This window comes from Seriola aureovittata, chromosome 1, assembly GCF_021018895.1.
Source record: "Seriola aureovittata isolate HTS-2021-v1 ecotype China chromosome 1, ASM2101889v1, whole genome shotgun sequence".
Taxonomy (NCBI): Eukaryota; Metazoa; Chordata; class Actinopteri; order Carangiformes; family Carangidae; genus Seriola; species Seriola aureovittata.
This window is the reverse complement of record NC_079364.1, coordinates 26466981-26489040: the sequence shown is the minus strand read 5'-3', so window position 1 is coordinate 26489040 and position 22060 is coordinate 26466981. Positions and strand designations below refer to the sequence as shown.

The window sequence follows — 22060 nt, the reverse complement described above, 5'->3', positions numbered from 1 at the left end:
CCTAACAAGAAATACAGCCGCAAGTGTTCAGAGAGTGTTATTAATCCTCACATCGCCCAGGGCTTTTTGAGTAACGCTCACCACAGGGACTGCAAGTATTTGAATATGATCAATAACACTTCTCAAGTGAGACTGGTGTGGCAGATCCCCTGTTTGGTTCCCCAGAAGTTGTGAAAATGTCTTTCCATCAGCCCTTTCTGAAACCAGTTTTGGTTTTGCCCCAGTAGGGGTTTTTTAACCTTTCAATTTATATTGAAACTAAGTGTCTTTTTGGTTTTTTTTGTTTTTTTTTAACATGTTGGTTAATGAGTTAGTCCAGCGATGCAGTTCCTGTAAAAGCAAACAATGAAGTGATGCATGCATGAGTGCTATCCATCACTTTACTGCTGCTGATCTGTCAGGTTTGAAGAACTGAACAGGTGGAGTATTACAGTCACAGTTCTTGACATACAATAATATATTCAGTATCACAAAGCTCAAGTACAACTACTTTTGTTGTGTAATTTAAGTGAACTAACCTTTTTAAAAACTGGGTGAAATAGGATTTTAAAAATACAATTTGTATCAACTTTTGTAATTGTTCTGCTTTAGTAATTACAAGGATTTACAATCACCATTCATCAACTTCAGAGAAGTCATCAAAATGTTATTTATTCCACTTATTTACGTCACATTCAATCTAAGCTGTAACATGTTTATAACCATCTAACATACACATATAAAAACACAAAGTGCTTTTTAGCCTCCTGCTTGTGAGCAACAAAGTTAGAAAATACAGCTACAATGTGCTGAACAACATTGTAGCTTCATAAGGTCAAAGGTTTGGTGATATGAATTAATTCACACCTCACTCACTACAAGAGGCTCAACTACAAAAACACTGTTTCAACTTTGCACTTGCAACAACTTAGCACTACTTCACACTAAGAGCATGCTACCTTTAGTCTGATTAACAGAGGAGTCTTGACAAACAGAAAATTGTTCAGTCTGTTGTAACCCAAAGCCCGTCAAGCAAGTCTGAGGTAGAATACAAAACTGGAAATTGCAGCTAGGACAGTGTGTCCATTCAGAAAGAATTTCACATTTAAAGGAAACAGATGACACTGAAACATGGTTTTCCAACAGGACTGAAATACAACGTTCATCATGCAACAATCGTATGGCAAGACTCGAGGTGTTTTCTCTTCTTGTAAAAATCTGAGTTCAGTATGTGTCAGGTTAGCCAATACAGGTTTCCCGCATGCTGTACCCTTGCCCCATTTGTTCTTCTCATATAATGGAGTATTATTACATCACAGTCTTTCAAACCCACTGAGGGTCATTTAACAGCTTTTAACATTATTTTGAACCAGTTTCCAGAGTTGCAACTCTGCATGTGTGTTCTTCTTGTTTGTATGACATAGTAACGAAATTGTCTTAAATAATAAACATGTTAAATGTTTTTGACAAACAAAACAAACAAGGACATACGTCATCTTTGTATGTGAAGGTAATTGTGCACAAAATGAATTATGCTATAAAAATACATCTATATAAATATATATTTCATTATCATAGGTGAAGCGTACGTTTATGTGCAGCTAACGGCATGAGACCCAGACAAGTGCAGTAAAAGGATTCAGAAATGCAAGACTTTTTACATTTTTCCAAACATTTTCAATTTTACAGTCTATTAAAACGATGCATTTGAAGGCCAGCGCTAATTACGTATAATAAAAATTTATGAAATTAAAATCAATAAAGATGATTGCTGACATGATTGTGTCATCTGCTGCTGATGACACTGATGCTGATACATCAAGATGTTTATATAAATACTTTAAGTACGGTGAAATTATTTTTTCAGTTAATTGGGACAAAATAACGGATTTTCATTCTAGTTGCATTGCCGCAGCCCCAGTTATTGTATGAGCACAGACACTCATAGACAAGGCTGGGCTTTAATTCAGTATTATCATGTATCATCTTTCACTGGAATCACATCAGGTCAAACTCTTAATCAGAGCGGCAATCAGACAAACCCAGACGAGTGGGCTTGATAATTGACCCACTGCCCTGCTGCCCATCTGTAGGTCGTACACTGCCAGGTCTTTTCTATAGCCCAATTCCTCTGACACACATTTGTAAGTTCCCACCTGCTCAAGGCTCATGCTGTTGATGAGAAGAAGACACTCGTGATCCTTTGACTTGCAGGATTTGGAGCTGTTGCCGTTAACGTGAACCCAGGAGTACTTGGCGTGATGGGACAACACTGGACACTGGAGGAAATACTTGGACTGAGAAGGAACTGTGATGCTCTCCCCATTCTTGTCTGCATGTGTGTTAGTGGTAGATCTAAAAGCTGAGAAAACAGATACAGATCATGTTAGCTTTCAGATGGATGTTGATTTTGGTTTTTGTATATTCAATCTTTGTTTAATCAGGCAGGTATCCTATTTCAGTGGTGGTGCCAGGATCCTTCTACAGGATGCAACAGGCAAGTCATAAAAAGGGTTCTGTGCCTAAAGGGTTGTGCATCTAATAATGAAAGAGTGGGAAGTGTTCCAAGTGTGTAATGAAGACCAAGTTTTCTAAAAATGTTTCAGGAGCAAATCTAATGTCAGAATGGAGGAGACAGTGACAGGATGGTCCTTTGTGCAACAGTCAGACAAGTAAAATAACTGAGAGATGAGTGGCTATGATAAATAATAGAAATGCGTAGCTAGTTGACTATGATGCAACATCTTAAAGACGTGTTTTTATCAGGGGTTATCATATGATAAAGAAGCTGAGTTGTTCTTCACATGCTCTTTTGCGTGTGAAGAGGAACAAACTTTTTGAAAAAGAGAAGAACAGAATAAAGAACCATGTCATCAGCGCATGGGATTGTGACATTATTTATTTACCAAAGGTGTGAACACTGTGGCACACCTTTGTGCACCTAGAGTGCATGTGATGATACCCACTCTTGGCAAAACCATACTGCATGCAGAGCACAAAGAAGTGGCCACGTCTTTTGTTTGCAAGGTTCTCATAACAAGTGTGCAGAAACACTGGGTCAGTGTCCCTACAGTCCTAAATTCAGATATAATCAATCAGACTTCATTTGTATAGTACTTTTGATATAATCAATGTAACACAAAGTGCTTAATACATAATAAAAGTAATAAAAAAACAACCCCACCCCCACAGCCTTACTACAATAAAGAATATGACAATAAAAACAGGAACTAAGTAATAACTATCATGAATCCCATTAAATTTGCACTGAGGAAACAGGAAACTGAAGACTGAAAAGCAAAGATAATGATAGAGTGATAAAGACAAAATAGTCAAAACACTAAAACAGAGGACATTTATTAAAGTGAGTAGAACCAGAAATAAAAGGTAGGATATTAAAAATCAAATAAAAATGAAGATAAAATAGTAAAGAGAGGAGATGTTTTGAAGTCAGTAAAAGCAGAAATAAAAGTAGAAGTAAAATAAATAACCAGAAGTAAAAGTAGAATATTAAAAGGAAAACAGTCAGAAAATAATCACAGAATAAAAGGAAAAACCAATAAAACAGCCTGAAATATATAAATAAATAGAAAGATAAATAAATACAATTCAATTAAAATCCAGACTAAAAAGGTAGGTCTTGAGTTTGCTTTTAAAAATATCAACACTTCCTGCTCAGGTCTTCAGGGAGGCTGTTCCACAGACGTGGACATTCGTATAATATGCTCGTCTAAGCCTTATGATATTATAAGAGTGTGCATACACCTCTCCCAACCCAGACAGTGTGCACAGAGCTGTTCAGGTTTATATTGGTAATGAAATGGCAAGCCAACATTGGAAATGATAGGGTGTGTTATCAGCTAGCTAACATTATAAAAAATTTAAATATACAAAACTACTATTATTTCCCACATGTTTTACATGTATATCTGCTTAACGCCATTTCATTTCGCAGGCAGTTTTTGACTATTATGATCATGCCTACAAGCATGGCTTTAATATCGTCTCTTTTAATATCTGCAAATATGGACGCTGGTTGGTGCAAGGAACCCCAAGAGGTTTCAGAGAGGTCAAGGCCACCAAAAGAGAAAGGGCAGACAGGAGCACAAGGGGGGAAACAACAGCTAACAAAATTTCTTCAAAAGAAACCTGAGTGGACAAAACATTCAAGTGCTGTCCTGGAATGGTTTTATACTGGTGTGCAAATTCAAGCTGCCCTGCTATCATTAAAATAGGTGTAAACAGAGCAGCGTTGAGTCAGTTTCAGAGAGGAAGCAGAGTACATCCACCGCAGATCTGACACCATCTTGTCAGTCAGGATGTGAGACAAGCTCCGTTCAAACACAGACATTTTCTTACACCACAGGCATAAACAAACACCTCACTCTGTGATATTCTCTCTCCAAGCAAACGGCATTGTGACCATGAAGCACTTGTTCGGTATGATGAGAAAAGAGTAACAATAAAGTTTCAGAATTTTTCAGCCAATATTTTCTTGAGTGTTGCATTAATAGGTGATTATTGATAACCTTAATAACCACTACATATGTTTAGTTGTGGATTTAGTTCTGTACTTGAAAATGGGTGTATTAAGAAAGTAAGGGGGGCCACTGAGGCTACATAGCTACAGATTTTCATGCTATGCCCCTGTAGACTAATGACTGATGTTTAGTGAGCCGTAAAGCATATTGAGGCACACCACGTACAGCACGTCAAACCTCTCAGTTGAATACACCTGTAATTCATTGGACTTGAACAACAAATATTAGGCTTTATATGCAGTGAACTCATAGATATTCTCATACCTTTCTCGGGTTGTTGGGCAGGGCAGATGGCGTAGTTCCCTGTGGACACAATCTGCAGCAGATCACTGTCCGAAGGAAAGGAGATCTCAGTTAGTAAAATCATCCAGTTACATTTAAGACACTGTGAGTGTTAGCAAACCTGGCGACCACGTAACAGCAAGCACTGTAGAAATCCACCACCTTTATGCACACACCAGACAGAATCAATACCTGCAATGTTAGCTGCCCATCCAAGTACATCTGACATCTGAATTGTTATAATGCAGAGTACTCGGCTCATACTTTATTGCTCACCTTTAAGGCCTCAAATGTCCTTGATCCTAAACACCTTTCTGATGCATTGACCTGGTATGTGCTCTCTCGACCACTGGGATCTGCAATCCCTCCATAAAACTTTTCTTTTTGTGACAGCATTCAGACATGTTAGACACAGGTCATCATTTATACTGATCATTCCAATTTATTTGATCTTATTTATTTATTGTTTTCAGTTCTTCTGTTATTTCATTTGTGAAGCACTTTGTAACTTTGTTAGGAAAAGTGCTATTTAAATGCAGTTCATTATTATTATTATCATTATTATTATTAGCACCCACAGAAATAACTTCAATTATCTGTAATAAGAAAAAACTATATTGTGATTAATATACATGTATCATTATTACTCCATTATTAAATTACGAGTATGTGGCTGCTCGTGATTATTGTGGAATGAAAACTGAAAAGATTATCAGTGATTATCAACTATCAGCATGCAGTACATTTCTCAGTAATAAACCGTAATGTAAATTCCCACATTTAGGAGTTTTAGGTTTTGGGGGGTTTTACCAGTTTACAAGTAAATCCACACCAACTACCATTGTTCACTTTGGTCACTTCATTGCACAACATCATTAAATGCTGCTCCTATTCACGCTTTGACTCAGAGCGAGAACACACACCCATTACTCCATTTAAGATTTTCACCCAGCCTTTCCACGTGCGAATACACAATCTACTTGACTCATCTCAGTATCATTTCCTCTCTGGTAGAGGCTCTGAACAAAGTGAGTGAATCAGGCTTTGAACATGATTTATGTTGCACTGTAAGTCAGCCACATCACGGTGTGTGTGCAGATGTACTGCTTCATGGAATTAATTGGATGAGTGTGAAAGGGGTGGCAGGATGTGGGTGTGTTTCTGTATGTGGGTGCGGTTGTGTTTCTGTATGTGGGTGCCGGTATGAACCGAGGTGCTAAAGTTCACCCGAACACACCACCTTCAAAGATTGAGAAACTGAATTCCAGCTCATTTATCCTATTTCTTTGTCATTATATCGACAAAATACTCATTGTGAAGACAAAAAATCCCTTATCATAACAATGCACTTTCCCCTAATAGACCCTGTTTCCAACAATGGCAGTTCTCAGCTGCTGTACAACATCACACACAGTGTGATCAACAGTGAAGATCAAATCAGTTCACAAATTGACATCAGTCCTGTGACTGGGGTTTGCCAAAACTCATGACACTCATGTGCTCAGTGTTTATCAGGTGTTCTTTCTATTAAACTTGTGTTTTATTTGTTTGATGCTGTTGAGCGTGATGCCACAGCTCTAATGTGATCATCTGTTTTGGGGAAAATCAGGTTTTAAACAACTTTGGAAGCAGAACTCAGATACTAGTTGGCTCTGCTCAATCTGAAATTGAAATTAAAATTGTTTTTGTATTTCAATTACACGTAATTACAGTGAGGTTTGGGATGATCTACATTTCTACACTCTTTGATGCTGCAAATGAAGTTATGTACACATGGCAATGTCAATAGAAACTTCTCAAACCACTTCTACAGTATAATCATGCTCAGTATCCACTCATGGTTTCTGCCAAACAGTGGCTAAATACATATAAAAACAATCAGACCTGTCAGTCTATATGTATGTCATACATATAGACATGTCATCTTGTGGTGGCCTCAGTTGTTCATGGTAATGGATGTTTATGGTTTGGATGACAGACACTGTGGTGTTGGTAGCATGTATAAAAGAAATGTTTGCAATCAGGCCAGCTCTACTGTAGAGGGGCTTAATGACAAGATAACTAGTGTCAGATCAGATCGGTACCAGAAACATTTTGGTAACATAATCTTACACCATAAAAGTTGCTTCACAACAGAAATGAAGACGCTATGTCTTTAAAAGGTTACTAAGCTGTAGCAAGCTATTGCACCATAACTCTGATAACACCACACTAATAACATTGAGCAAGTGACTGATTATGAAACACTGTACACACTGTACAACATGCCTGAATGAACATGTGTTGTTAAACCTATATATGAATTAAAGGGATACTGTGTGGTTTTTGACCTCTGGTGCTAATGAGCAATGTTTTCACTAGCTGATCCCGGTTTTGTTTTCATTGTGTACTCGAGAGCATACAGGTGACGCAATACACATTTCTGCTGCCAGTTTCATGGCAATGCATCAACAAAGGGAGTGAACATGAAGAGTGCAAACCAGCAAACATGGATCTAAACAAAACACTATTTAAAGAATATATATCATTTATATCTATACATATAATGTATAAACTGGCTTTGCAAATGCTTGTTTGTTAGACCTCAAGCATACACACATGCATTTTGGTGAGAAACAGTAAACACAACTTTTGTTTGTTTAACAGACAACTTCACAGTGCACCTCTGACAAAACAGAGCACCTTTAAGCTAAAGCCGCTAAAAGTCATTTTTGGATACGAAGTAAAGATGTTTGGATTTTGTTTTAGGTTAAAGGTCTCCAGGTCCATAGAGCCCGGTGGTCTTACTTTGTCTCAGGGGAACAGTGGGTGTTGTTCCAGCCGCAGTAGGGATCTCTGGCTAAGACACAATCCTCACAGCGGTCTCCATACTTGTCACAGTTTGCCACATTCAGCTGGACCAGTTCACTTCTGGAGTTCACATATAGCTTCCTCTGCAATGATACACAGAAAGCATACAGGTCTTATAATTGGCCATACTGACTAATATCCTTGGAAAAGTTCAGATTTCATCAAAAAAAAAAGAAGAACTTTTTTAAGAAGTACCACCAGTAACCTTTAACTCACTATAACCATTATCACCATATGAATAATACCATCCACCCACCGTGGTGGGAGATTAGTTCTGTAGGCAGGGCTGTGTTACTCACGGAGGATGGGTGAAGGATCATGCTGAGGATATGGTCTTTGTGGTTGAAAGGTTCATACTCAGCGATGACTAAAGTCTGATTTTTAGTCCGTATCACTTTATGAATCCCTCCGTTATCTGTTTAAAGACAAAGGAATGGGGGAGAATGATTGAGTCCTGTTTGAACACACCAACCAGCCTCAACACATCCGACTCTATTATCTCATATGTCACGTCTCATATGACTCCTCCAGCAAAACCGAGCCAATGTTTTGAGTAAAAAGTCTGTTACGAGGTTAGTAAAAAAAAAATTCCTTCTTAAAACTTATGTAAACCTTACATCCAGTAAATACTAATACAGCTGACCAACCTGAAATAGCCAAGTAAACATTAATGTGTTTCCATGTAAGCCTGGATGAAGTATCTGTGGTTTGGAACTGTAAAGTTGACATGTTTATGTTGGACTGTGTTGGACTTATCTGACCAAGATCTATTTAGACTTCAGCACAAAATACAGTAAGTGCTTACAGTTGTTTGTCTACAACATTTATCACATTTATATAAGTGTCATGTGTCATGTGTCTTCTCCTTTGACATGGGAAACAGTGTGGTTGGCTCAACACCCTCCAGTCTTCTGCTTGGAGATCAAAGGATGCTTAATATAATTAAAGAGCAGCGTGACTTTGGCAGCTGTTAGACAGACTTGGTTTTAACTTTCAATTCCTATTTCTGAAACTTTCAGATGTTACCAAAAAGTGAACTTTATTTTCATGCATACACAATGTCCCCTGTATTGATGTTCTCTGGGTGGGTGAGAGGTTTTGGTAGCGCCGATGATGTCAGTGCTGTAACTTAACTAGTTCAATATTTCATTTCCAGCGAGACAAAAGGGAGCCACCAGGAAGAGCAGTGGACCTGTATCACATGACGCACAATTTTTCCCCATACTCAGTCATTACAAAAAGGCTGTAGAGCAATGAATGTTTTTTTCTGATCACCTAAAACAGCCCAAACTGTGTCTTTGTATTATGAGAATTTGACTGATTTGGCTCACTAAAATAAAAGTCTTGAGGGTGCAAAAATGCTAAAGCCTACAGACGGCTGAAAACACCCACTGAGTTAATGTTACAGAAATAAATGGGGTGCCATTTGTCAACATTTTCTTCATACAGCTGTGGTTAACCAGCTCCAGGGCCAACGCCGTTAGCTGCTGCTTTGGACCATCTGTGCTGAGGTCTCAAGACTAAATTATGACAGTCTGGCCATTACTTTAATCTCTTCCTCCTGTTTTAATGGGAGTGGCCACCATGGCCAAACTATTTTAGGGAACCTCAAGTGTACACAAATACACAGCACAGTGCACTATTCTTATATCAATTCCCCTTATTCATATTATTGTGTTACTCACTTAGTGACAGAAACAGAACCGTGTGGTTCTGCTTGTGCTGGGAACTGTCGGCGTAGATGTGAGTGTAGATGTGGTGATTCAAAAGAATTGGGCCTGACTTGTTCAGAGGCTCAATACACTGATCCATATCTGAAGTCTCCTCGATCATCCTCATGGTGTCTGGGTAAATCGTTCTGCTGTCCGAAACACACTGGAGAGAAAAGCATTATGTATTAGTGTTTTGGTTGCACACCAACTGACCGTTCACTTACTGTCGCTATGCCCGCCTGCCATGATACATACCTCCCTAGGCCTGTCCCTTTGTTTGGCTTGGCTGGAGACTTTAAACGGGGAGGTCATGAAGATGTTGTCAATATCTTGTATGGTGTAGACACACACAGCACTCATACCCCTACAGAGAGACACAGAGGTCAGCAGGTCTGCACGGAAACATCTGCATCAACAAGAGGCTGCTGGGAGGTCAGTGAATATTTTTGAATAAAACGACTCAGCAGACGGACTTCATTTAGAAAGAGGAACTGAATTCAACCTTTGCTCAAAGAGGAAGCAAAAAAAAACAGTGTCATCTGATCAGACAAGAGAAAAAGAAAGTCGTACAAGCACAGGATGGATGATCCTCAGTGGACAAGTGACTTGAATTGTGTTACATGAAGACCAAACAACAGAGCAACAAAGTCATAGTGGTTTTCACATTATTGTGGTTGACTGTAATATTGTGACATTGAAAAGTATTTAGGTTTGGCAAAAAATGCTTAACTTATAACTAAGTACTTATACTGCACTTCCCGTAATTGTTGCTATACTTCCTCTCATGCTAACTTGATTCAAACTCTACTACATTTGATTAAAGTAGCAGTGTTACAATATTCTTTCAACCTTTGCCTAAATACATAAGTGACAATGGAGCCCTACCATTCGTTTCTGAAGAGTGCGTAAACCCTGGTATCCTGCCACCTGTCGGCATGCACAGTGGCCACATCCACCAGTTGAGAGAAATGCTGCCTGCTGTCAGCGTTTCCACAGAAGAGCCTGGCATTCAACTGGGACGTCCACCTGAACTGCAGGTTGCTCTTTGGACCGCCAACATCTGCCTAGAAGCAATGCACGGCCAAGCGACCAATCACTCCCTCATGATGCATATGTAAATATTGGTTTATGGTTGCAGTTTGTGTTCACATATGTACTTCATGCACATATCAGAAGGTGGAAACACATTTTCTATTCATATATTCTAACCAAAATGTATGTGAAAATGATATAATCCTAATGTAAATAAATAATCAGGCCTTACCATGCAAACCTGGGTCACAAAAGGGAGCCACATGTCACTCTGCAAGTGATTGTCTCTGTTTTTCTCATTATAGAAGGCATACACTTTGTCCTGTGAGGGCCTGTTTTCCCGTCTGCTGAGCACTAAACCCACATAGTGTTGCTCTAAAAGACAGAGAAGAAAAGTCATCATTATTCTCTCCACACCCTTGGGACATAATGAACATTTAAGATAACATAATTTAAATAAAGAAACGTCTCAAGTCCTTAGAGAAGAAGAACCTTTGTCATGCTTTGAAGGTTCAACTCTGTTCTGTCCAAACTTGTAGATGCCAACATTCCCTGAAGATCCAGAGTATGTAATGTAGAAGTCTGCATTGTCTTCTGACTCTGGAAAAGGCACAACAAACAATTACACATTTTAAGGTATGACAGATGCATCATTGTGCTTTGCAGCCAGCATCAGGACAGATTTTATGACCCCCACACCAGCAGCCTGTACTATGAAGCAAGTTTTGAGGTTAGCTTGTGTTAACCTCAGGTTGTACCCAAGGGGTTTTAGTCCTACGATGGTGGACAACCTCTTTCCAGGGTAAATTTTTATAAATCAGTGGAATCATTTTGCTGTTCCAGACCATACACGTGTCCGCTCTGGTCAGAGAGAGTTCATCACACTAATTGGACAAAGACCCTTTAATCCCGACAGGATTTCTCACAGTGTTGATGATTGACCTCATCAGACATGAACTACTTCTCTTCACTTCTCTTCTCCTCTCTTTTCTGTTCTCTTCTCTTCAGCAGCAGCAACAGTCCAACATTACTTTAACAGTTTTTTTTAGATTCAGTTAAGCCAGATAATGACAACACATCCTGGGTACGTTGAACCTGCTTCCTCTCTGATAAGCAAAACCTGTGGGAGAAACCAGACCAGTAGGTACAGTTGACGTCAGAATTTTATATTGAAGTCAGGGTTCTGTGATGGCAACTCCAATACTTCAACCTTGTTGTCCTTAAACAGTTTTGCCACAACTTTGGAAGTATGCTTGGAAAAGCAAAAAAAAATTCCTTCTTAAAACTTATCTAAACATTACATCCAGTAAATACTAATACAATGGACCAACCTGAAATAGCCAAGTAAACATTAATGTGTTTCCATGTAAGCCTGGATGAAGTATCTGTGGTTTGGAACTTGTTTATGTTGGACTGTGTTGGACCTAAGTGTATGTAAACTGATTTCAACTGTATGAGCAGGAAGCAGCAGCGCAATAGTGAGGTAGAAGAAAAAACCATTAGAAAGAGTTGATCTGAACAAATCAGGTTAGTAAGACAGAAAAGAGCACAGATGTTCAGCAGACAACTTTTCGTAAACAAGGTTGAAGCCAGTATAGAAAACTGGTGAATCAGAAAACAGAGGCTCATCAGCAGATTTGAAAACATCCAGTGTGTTTAAAAACTCACCAACAAGAGCAGATGGTTCACTTTCCTTTATGACAAATGCCCTTATGCTTCTTTCTATTCCCTCAATGCTCTTAGAGGTGGTGCATGAAGGTAAATGCTCTGTTAAATTCTGCAAAACACACATTAAGTCTTAAAGAAACATACGCCCCTTTTCTCCACCCAAGATAGCACAAGTGTCATTTAACCAACCAACCAATTAACTTATACGTAGATCTTTAAAAACAAAAAAATAAAAAACACAGTAGGAAGTATTTCAGTGCATTTACTTGGAACAGCATTAGTGCGTTATTTCAAGTAAACAAAACAAAGAAGTGGTTACAGTAAGCAGAACGGAGCACCGTTCCCATTCTCAGTAACACATCTGCTACTTCTGTCCTACCATCACACAGCACACCGTTTCCCTGCCATTGGTTCCGCACACAAACACGTGGTTGGCCCGATGTGTCTGGTGGACCACGCTGATTTTATAGCTGCAATCCTAAATGACAAGGGGAAGAAGTAAGAAGTTTTGTAATATTTCAGGAATATTCAACAATCTGTCACTATCATATCTAACCGACAATCCAGCTGTTACACTGCTCACCTTTTGTGAGCCGCATTGCCCCCACATCACCTTCTTCTCTACAGGAGTCTGTGAAGAGAATTAATGTAGGTTATTACTGTGCTCCATATTTCTCTAAAGGCTTATTTTAATACTTTCAGTGCCACACACTACCTTCCGAGGTTTTTGAAAGTCGTATGAATACAGGTGCGTTTGTCCAACAGCTGTGACTTTGCCCGGCTGTCTTTGCAGGAGAATCCGTATGGGTGCATCGTTTCCAGGTAAGGAAAACCTTTTAACTGCAGTATCTACAATTAAACAGAATATACTGAATGAAAAACGAGGTTGTGTGTGTGTGTGTGTGTGTGTGTGTGCACTGGATGTCCACTTTGAGGACCGGGTGCCCCAAGAGGATGAATACTAACTGCTCCTCTGTCTTTTTCCTCTAACGCCACCAGTAGGTCAAAGTTTTTACTTGTACAGTGAAATATGTGCCAATCACATCTACTTGATGGATTGGCACAAAATGTTGTACAGATATTCATGGGTCCCAGACAATGAATCCTACTGACTTTGATGATCCCCTGCCTCTCAGGCGGCACCATGGGGTTGACATTTGTTGCTTTGAATGAAATGCCTCGACAACTATTGGACGGATTACTATGAAATTTGGTTTAGGTTTTCATGTCCCCCTCACAATGAATTACATTAACTTTGGTGATACTTGCTAATGGTAAGCTACATACTAATTTCTAAAAATCAACTGTGTTGTTTGTTGTTGCCCCTTTAAATTGCTTGTTTAATACCAAGACATAAACCAAAATATATTCAATTCAAAAATCATTGAGCAGAAAAGAGCAGCAGGGGCAAAGTATCATACTGTCACTCCATTGTCTACCTTCATGGTGGCCGTGCAGTGGTATGTCTTGTCTAGCTCAGAAAAGAACAACAACAATTATAGGCTATGTAGTTTTTGATCTGTCTTTGTTTGAGCCCATGAAGGTGAGTTATTGAAAACTCCTCCAGCAGTAAATCCTCCTTCATGAAGGTTATAATGTTTAGACAGTCGTTGATTCAACTGCATGATGTTTCTGTTATTTAGCCTACTTTCGCTGATATAAATGGGGTGGACAAAATAATAGAACCACCTGGACGCCACGGTAAGTGTCCTTATACAGCAGAAGTTTTGTGTTGGCACATCGCTTACAAATATCAGTTATTGGGCTCCTTGATTACCGGTATTCGGTATTGGCCTTCAAAAAAAACATCAGTCTATCTCTAATAGCAGCCATACACAATGCTACCTAAATTCAGAAATGCGTCATTTTGGTAGCAGGAGCGGATAACTTGCAATAAAATGTGTCAGACTGTGAACATAGGAATATGCATATTAGTTTTGACACCAGGGTCAATGTGAAAGCAAACTTGCTCTACAAGCTAAATGATTTCCTCAAAATTTGTGAACCAAGGTTCTGGTTTAGACCAAATATCAACAGACCTTTTTCACAGCAAGAAAGGCACAGGTCTAATTGAAAACATTAAAAACAACTGCGCTCCATTTATTCAGCCATGATTCATTTCATTATTTAAACACATGCTTTTCCTGGTGCGACATGTCAAAATGTCTATTGTGAAAAGATCCACAATTAAGTCAGTTCTCCTAATTGGTTTAGTCAATTAAACTTTCTAAAAATGATTAAATTTAGCAATGGATATTCATGTTCTTCTTCTGGTGTTTCCTAAAACAATAAAAATGAATAGGAATGCCCAAAAGTGCTCTTACTGCTGGATGAGTTCTCTAACTATTTTCAAGCATATGGACCCATGAACTGATAAATGCAACAAATAAGCAAGAGGGAATACAGATGGGTGACAAATTAAAGATGAAACCAACATAAAGTGGACAACATAAAGGCTAAAGGAGTTTAAGACTTTCTGGAGACTAAAACTCCAGAGAGTCTTCATTCCCTCTGTGTTCAACACATATGATTCAAAACTTTTTCATACACATTAAAACATTCAGTGACCTTTTGCTGCAACAAGTAGTCAATGAAATGATTAGTCAGTTAACCAGCAACTGCAGTGGCTTCCCGAGAGTATTCAGACCCCTTCACATTGAAATTGCCTGAATTATAATAATTTCTACCTTAGCAGACTCTGAACATAGTGCAAGTGACATGAGCTGCTTCTTCTAAATTCTATTCTAAATATATTCTAAATTGCTATGGTTACTTTCCCCCCATATTACATATTAATGATAATACTCAAAGAATCAGTACTGTGACATTACAGACTATTATAACCCTGAATTTTAATCAATTTACTGTTTTTACTGCCTTTTCTTTTTCCCAGATTTTACCTCCCATCATTTACTTCTGCACTATACTTCTTATTACAATACAGTAAAATTGTTCAAATTAAGCATTTTAAATGAATGAAACAGCATTTATTTCTAAAGTAAAACGTCACAGTCACTGCCAGGAAAAAACCCTTCGCATTACTCAAACACGGTAAAACACTGTAGAACAGTTTTCTCGCGACATAAAAACAAATGAATGTGAGGGAAAGCGAAATGTTTCATACCATTTTTTGAGAATTTTATCCTCGGTGAATGTGCTGGGTCCTCCTCGGCCAAAGCATCCACGCAAAACGATAATGAACACACCGTGAAAACTAGGAGTAACATCTTCAGCACAGCTGTCACAGACACACAGGAAGTCTGTTCTGCACTGCTCTGTAGTTTTACTAGACATGAACACGTCCTCTATTGGAATAGCTTTCTATTGTAGCCTATAACATACCTCCACAGTTTATTCTAAAATCATAACATCCTTTTCCGTGTCCTTAAACTGAGAAGAGTCAACAGCATATGGCATAAATAATAATAATAATAATTATTATTATTATTGTTATTATAATTCTTAACTCAACACTTATTAGCACCTCTGATCATCACTTGGTCTTCCTCAACCGATCCAAGACCAGTTATCAAAATAATTTATTTTCACAAATGTAAGCTCAGTGTCACAATTAAATACAGGTTCAGTAAGACTGCTCCTCATGGCTAACATAGATGAAAGGGACAAATCCCTTTTACCACTATACAGGTGGTGTTAAGTTGATATTCTCTTTACCTTATTCTGTTGTTCTGTCGTACTTAACTTAAATATTAACGGTTGGTAAAAATAAAATTACGCTACTTTAAATGTAGCTTTCACATCAGGCTTGTGGTTGGATGTTCCACATCATCTACTGCCATCAACGGAACATCGGCAGGTTTCCTGTGTGTTAAAGGATGTGATCATTACATTTTGCTTTTTTCGGGTGGATTATAAGATTGCTAACTGCTTATTTGGATCATAAATTGTTACCTCAGAAACAACTACTCCATGTCGGGTCGCTCAATGTAATGCAAACGATCGGCCACTAGAGAGCGTAGTAGACCACCAGCATCTCAGACCAAAACAAACGCTTGGACGGCCCCTGCTAATTAGATTAGATTCATTTTATTAATCCCACAACTGGGAAATTAATTTACCACAGCAGAAAAATAAACATCTATAGAATAAACATCTATGGAAACATATATAAAAAATACACCAAATATACACTAATAAATACAATATACACAATACACACGATATGTACATTGAAAAGTGCAAGTTTGCACATGGTCAGAAAGAGCAGGAGTTGTGGAGTCTGACAGCTGCTGGAATGAAGGTAATGTAGGCTAAACTCAAAAGTGCGTAACTTCAGAAAAAATAAAAATAAGAAAAATAGAGCAGACATGAAGTGGAATACAAAAGGCCAAAAGGATAGATGAGGACCTCCAACGCCTGACTCGGGAAAATACTGAACTTGTGGTGTGTCACATCAGTTGTTCATTGTTGGGAAATTTATGATACTTTATGACTAGATAAACATAATCATCATGGATAAGAACTGTATACATCCTGAAGGGAACTTTTCATATTATAAAGTTGTGTTTGTTTTCAAGACAGTGTGTGAACTTTGTATTCTTTGAACCTTTGCACTGCAAGCTCTTTGTGTGTAACTTGTTCCCTTGCTGCAAGAATAAATATACTTTTTATTCAGATTTAACCTTCGGAAGAGAAAATAATGAAACATATGGTGTCTGTGTCTTTTCAGAAACTTGCCTCCAAATCTGACAAGGAGAAGGCAAAGATGAAAAAGGAGGAGGAGAAGGCAGATAATGAGGCAAAAAAGAGGCTCAAGAAGGAGATGAAGGAGCAAGAGAAGAAAGACAAAGAGAAGAGACAGAAGAAAGAGAAGGAGCAGAAGAGAGAAAAGGAGGAGAAGAAGATAGAAGACAGGTGTAAGACCCTTTTCCCTTCAACCCCCCTCCCCGTTTACCGTTTCATCCTCTTACCCTTCACCCCTCCACCCTCTAACTCTTTACTCCTCCACCGTCTTACCCCCTTGCCTCCCCCACTCCTCTCTCCCATCCTCCTTCTTCCTCAACCCTGCCAACCATCCCCTCATCCCAACTCTCCTCACCCTCTTACACCTTTACCCCCTTCCCCTCCACCGCTACACATTTACCTATCCACCCCTCATAAACAATAACAATAATTAAATATATAAAAATAATTCAGTCATATCCACCTATTTCTGTCTTTATAAAAGATAGTAAAAACACACATACAACAACTTGATGGCAAAGTTTTCAAATATTTCACTTTCTGTAAACTGAAGATTATCCTTCAGTTATCATACAATGAGAAGTGTTTCCAGAGACTGAAAGTTTTTACTGCAGCTGATACCCGAGTGTTACAGTTTAGTACTGCATCAGTGTGTAGAAATATGTATTGGTCTCAGATCCTTGGTGAAGATTAAAGATCTCATTAATATTTTTAACCTTCCCTCCAGATATACGTATATATGTATATATGGTATACATGCACCTGAATGATGACAGCGTTATTTTACAATACAAAACCACAACACTGAGGTAGTTAGGGAGCACACACAACAACCACAGTTTTACAATGCTCCACTTTTGTAATTATAACAACAGAAACGTACTAAGGTTTTCTTTGTGCAGGGGTCTACTGCAGATCACTGGAAAAAAGGAAATGTAACCATTTGTTGAGTGTGCATGTGCAAGTGTTTGGTTGAAATACCAGCCTAGGTAGTATTTGTTATTCGCAGTTAGATTTTTTTTGGTTTGTTTTCATTGTTTTACAACATTGAATTACTGTGGAGGTTTTAGACTGATCAACAGAAAGGACCTGACCACTTCTTTCACCACTGTGTCCTTCTTAAAAGATCGCTCATATTTAAGCAGACAGTCCAAACAGTGGTACTCATGGCAGTAGTAGTGACAGCAGCATTTGTAATAGGTTAAAAAAGACAATATATTATTCTGAAGAGGTTAAAATTCCAGTTGAGTTAAAAAGCTCATAGTTAAAAGAAATAATTCATTTAAAAAGGCAGAGGTATGCTGAAAAAGACCACATAGTCGCTATATAATGTTTAAAATGTCATTAAATGGTTTAAAAACATATAGTCACTATAACAGGATGAAAATGTCATTAAATGGCTTAAAATTGTAAATTCATAAGATGTCTAAAAAGGGGTTAAAATGCTAAACAATGTTTTATTCATTTCATGGGTCATTTTATCTGTTACAGTTAAAAACTAACTTGAGAAGTTATAATCTCTGTCTTCCACGAAATAGGTCGAGATCTATCAGGATCGGAGATCGATTAGTTGGGTCTACGCCCACATACAGGGGAGATCGTTCCCGGTGTTTTCTTCACTTCTACTAAAGCTGTGGTTGAAGAAACACCACATCACTATGTGATCATTTATCCCTGTTTTCCAGGTATGTGGTTGAAAATGTGAACAGTGACATTGTTCCGATGATTTTATAAAACATTTTGACAGTCAAGAGAAGAGTTATATGATGTCTGAGTAAGATAGAAACTATGTTAAAAGTAGATATGAGCGAGCCAAACTGCCGCCATCTTGTATAAATAGGATACGCCAAGCGTCTTCATTGTTTACGTGTGTGAGCACACACAGGAGAATATATTTTGCACAGTTTATACCTCGGTTATTTAGTAATGTATTGTGCACAGTTATATCTTGTTTAGTTAGTTAATTAATTTGTTCAACCTTGCTTGTTTAATTAACAGCTTTTAAATGAAACAAGGGTGTGAGTTTACCGAGCTACTTTTTATAAGATTTACTGAGGTTACTGACCTAATATGGAAAATGTGTGTTTAAGGAATACTGTATTTTCTTTTATTGAATAATGTAAACTCAGTTGCTGTATTATGATAGTTTGTGTATTAAGGAAACTGCAGGGTTAGATGGTTAAATTAATGTGCAGTTTAGAGACAAGCAGCATTTAATTACATTATCTGCAATGTAAACATGTGATACAGTATATGCAGATGTATTCTGTTTCAGCAGAATTGTTATCATGTATTTTATTTTGATTGACTTCTAGTAAAGCTCTGGTCGAGGAAACACCATATCACTATGTGATCATTTTAACACATTCTTATCACATGTTTTTAGGGAACGGTTTGTCTCTCCCACATTAGAAACCAGCAGTAACTCCCTGCTGATGACTGAATCATAACACTCAGAATTACATTACACTAGAATGTGTAAACTTAACCCTGCCCCACCACTAGAGAGCACTGTAATCCTGCTGTTCCCATTATTGGTTGGGGAAACTCATACACGGTAGATATCATAGTTATGTCCAGGCCTGGTCCTAGACTCCTTACTACTCTATGAGTGTCCTTTAGGACTGTAAGCTATGACATGCACTGTTTTATGTTCTGTTACATACTGTTTAATGATCTAAAACTGAAGCCATAGAATCTAATAATGCATAGGCCCATATTTAATCTATTCATACATGGACTGATGTATTAATTAAAAAATACGAGATCTGCCGTAACCCAGTATATTTCTCTAGTCTACTAATGAATTTCTATCAGCCAGTGCTGCACCATGAGTGTCGCATGGGGTTGCAGTGCTTGTGCAACTGGGTCAGGGATCAGGTTGAGTAGCAGTACCGTGAGACGACACCGGGACTCCTCCATCTGTTGAGTACCGTTGCACTGCAAGGTTTGACAACCAGAAAAATCGGTGCATGATGACTGAGAAAGAGAGAGTTCAGTGAATCAACCGCTAAAAACTTTGAGAAATGTGCCGCTACCATGCGATGTAAATCTGAAGTTAACCAACACTAACACACGCAGCTAACTAGCTAACCGCTACATCTACATGGTGCTTGCAAATGATTGACAGTAATCAAAAACTGCAATTTGCAAGTAGCCAAATAAATCTATCAGATGTAAAGATCAAGTGTCATGGATTAACTGAAGCTAAGTCACTGAGTGTGAGCACAGAGTACAGGCATCTGAGTAGTTATGAAGTGAAATTACACTGAAGTAACTGCTCTTCCCGCTGTATCCAGGTTTTATATGGCCAGACCAACCAATTAGATAAGAGTAAACTTTGAAGTCTGATTGTGACATGTTTGTGATCAATGATTTGTGTCAAACCAGCAAGAACAAAGATACTTTTGTTATTTTTTTATTTGGGAAGAAGTGGGACAATTTGGTGGGAATTTGGTAGACTGCAAAGGTCAAACTGAAAGGTATGAAGGAGTATTAGGGCCATGGATGAGGCCATGCACTTGGAGAAAAAAATCGAACTGTCAAGAACAAAGTCGAAATGTTGAGAATTAAGTCGGCAACTGATCAAGTAGTTTGATCCTGAAGGTGTGGTGTCTGAGAAGCAGGCATTACTGCAGCTAAGGTCCCAATGCGCTGTGGCACATCGATTTCTACGATAATTGTATCGTTATCAATGGCTGTATTGATGGCCGGAGCGACTGTGCTGACAGAAGCAAGGAAAATGACAGGGGGAGTTGACTTGATTCTCATTTCGACTTCATTCACAAGATGTGAAATAAAATAAAAAATATTCCTTTTGACTTTTTTCTTGAAATTTCTACCTTTTTTTTCAAAATGCATGATTAAAAAAAATCTTCCTCCTCTCATTTTTTGTTCTCATCCATGGCTCTAATTCTCCTTCCTTGAAAGGAGATGTTGGCAACCCCCAAAGCTGCTCTGTCTTCGCTGCTGTGAAGTCTGTGCTGCTGCTGGTCTCTGCATCCTCGCTCAGTTCCCGGCTCGGCCCTGGCTGGTCGGCCGCTCCGCTCTCTCCCTCCCGCCCTTGCTGCTGTGCGCTGCTGGGGCTGTGGTTGGCTAACAGCTGCCTTACACAGCTATTTGGGTTGTGTATGGGACTGACACTATTTCATGTTGTGGCAATACAGTGCACAGTGTTTGGTTCTTAACATTGTTTATTTCATTTTGGGCAGTTTTAGTTTAGTTGTTACCTGCCCACTTTTCTCATTTTGTATGTTTATGTTGTGATTATTTTTGTAGTAACTTGTGTTATTCTTTCTTCAGTTGTTGCAGGCCGGTGGTGGTGCTGGTGACCCGGGTGGTGGTGTCCTTCCCTTCTGTGTGCCGTGTCCCTGGGATTGTGGGTGATTTCACATTGTGTGTGTGTGTGTGCTTGCCACGTGTGTTTGAGTGTTTGGTTATTTTGACTTTAATATTTTTTTGCATTTAGTAGATTCCCCACTTCCCTCACTAGCTCCTGTCCGCACCTATAGGCCTCAGTTCCTGATCCTTATTCCCTCTTTTTCTTTATCTTGTGTATGGCTGGATTTTGTAGTGTTTTTATAATGGTATTTTTGTAATAAAGCATACCTTTTTTGTAAAGTATTCGGAATCACGTCTCTTGCCTTGAGTAGAGTGAACCTGTGTGTCCTATTGACTGGTAATGGTAAATAATTCTTTGGGTGAAATTCCCAAGGTGGCGTTGTCAGGCAATTTAACATGAATTTGTATTGGTGTAACCCTCTGCTCGACGCCGCAACACTGTTGGCTTCATTTTTCAGCCTCTGTGGTTGCCGCTTGGCTGAAACACAATACATAATTTAAAAGTGGCTATTTGTCGGTATTGTTTGCTTTCATTCCTGGTGCACAATGAATCTTGGGATAGGTTGGGCCATTAAGGATCTACCTGATGAATCCCTCGTTGCCCAGGAAAAGAAGGCTTCAATGGAAGGAGCCTATGAAATGGGACAGCCTAGTCGCGCCGCTATGACACAATTGGTCCTCAAACGCAGCCATTGAAGGATGCGGAGAAGTGGGGAGGTTTAACAGGAGGGACTCTCATGCATTAGCATGCACGCGCTGCCAGACCGGAGACCAAAACAGAACAGAGAAACTTAACACACACACAGGGGGTGTAACTTTGTTCTCTGCTCAGGATGCCATTACCCCACTTTATCTTCACATAGACATTCATTGTTTGTTGTTTGTTTTTTTTGTTTGTTTTTTTTTAAAAAGAAAAAATCCAATTTATGTGAAAACTTAAGTTTGGCTAAA

The 22060-nt window shown here is 38.7% G+C and overlaps 1 protein-coding gene and 1 long non-coding RNA gene across 2 annotated transcripts; one reads left to right on the top strand and one right to left on the bottom strand.

The window, feature by feature from the left end:
* Window positions 1-633: 633 nt before the first annotated feature.
* On the bottom strand, window positions 634-15330 carry LOC130161336 (semaphorin-7A). Its single transcript, XM_056364608.1, has 14 exons — window positions 15189-15330; window positions 12780-12913; window positions 12648-12695; window positions 12444-12542; window positions 12065-12173; window positions 10889-10996; window positions 10629-10771; window positions 10250-10428; window positions 9620-9728; window positions 9338-9527; window positions 7952-8067; window positions 7590-7735; window positions 4785-4849; window positions 634-2341 (listed from the first exon to the last, which is right to left on the bottom strand). Exons 1-14 carry the CDS (start codon window positions 15289-15291, stop codon window positions 1983-1985), a joined length of 1908 nt encoding a protein of 635 aa, XP_056220583.1. The 5' UTR covers window positions 15292-15330; the 3' UTR covers window positions 634-1982.
* LOC130161552 (uncharacterized) lies at window positions 12767-21365 on the top strand. Its single transcript, XR_008826183.1, has 4 exons — window positions 12767-12886; window positions 16755-16939; window positions 18307-18453; window positions 21071-21365. It is a non-coding gene; the product is annotated as an uncharacterized LOC130161552 (long non-coding RNA).
* The last annotated feature ends 695 nt before the right edge of the window (window positions 21366-22060 follow it).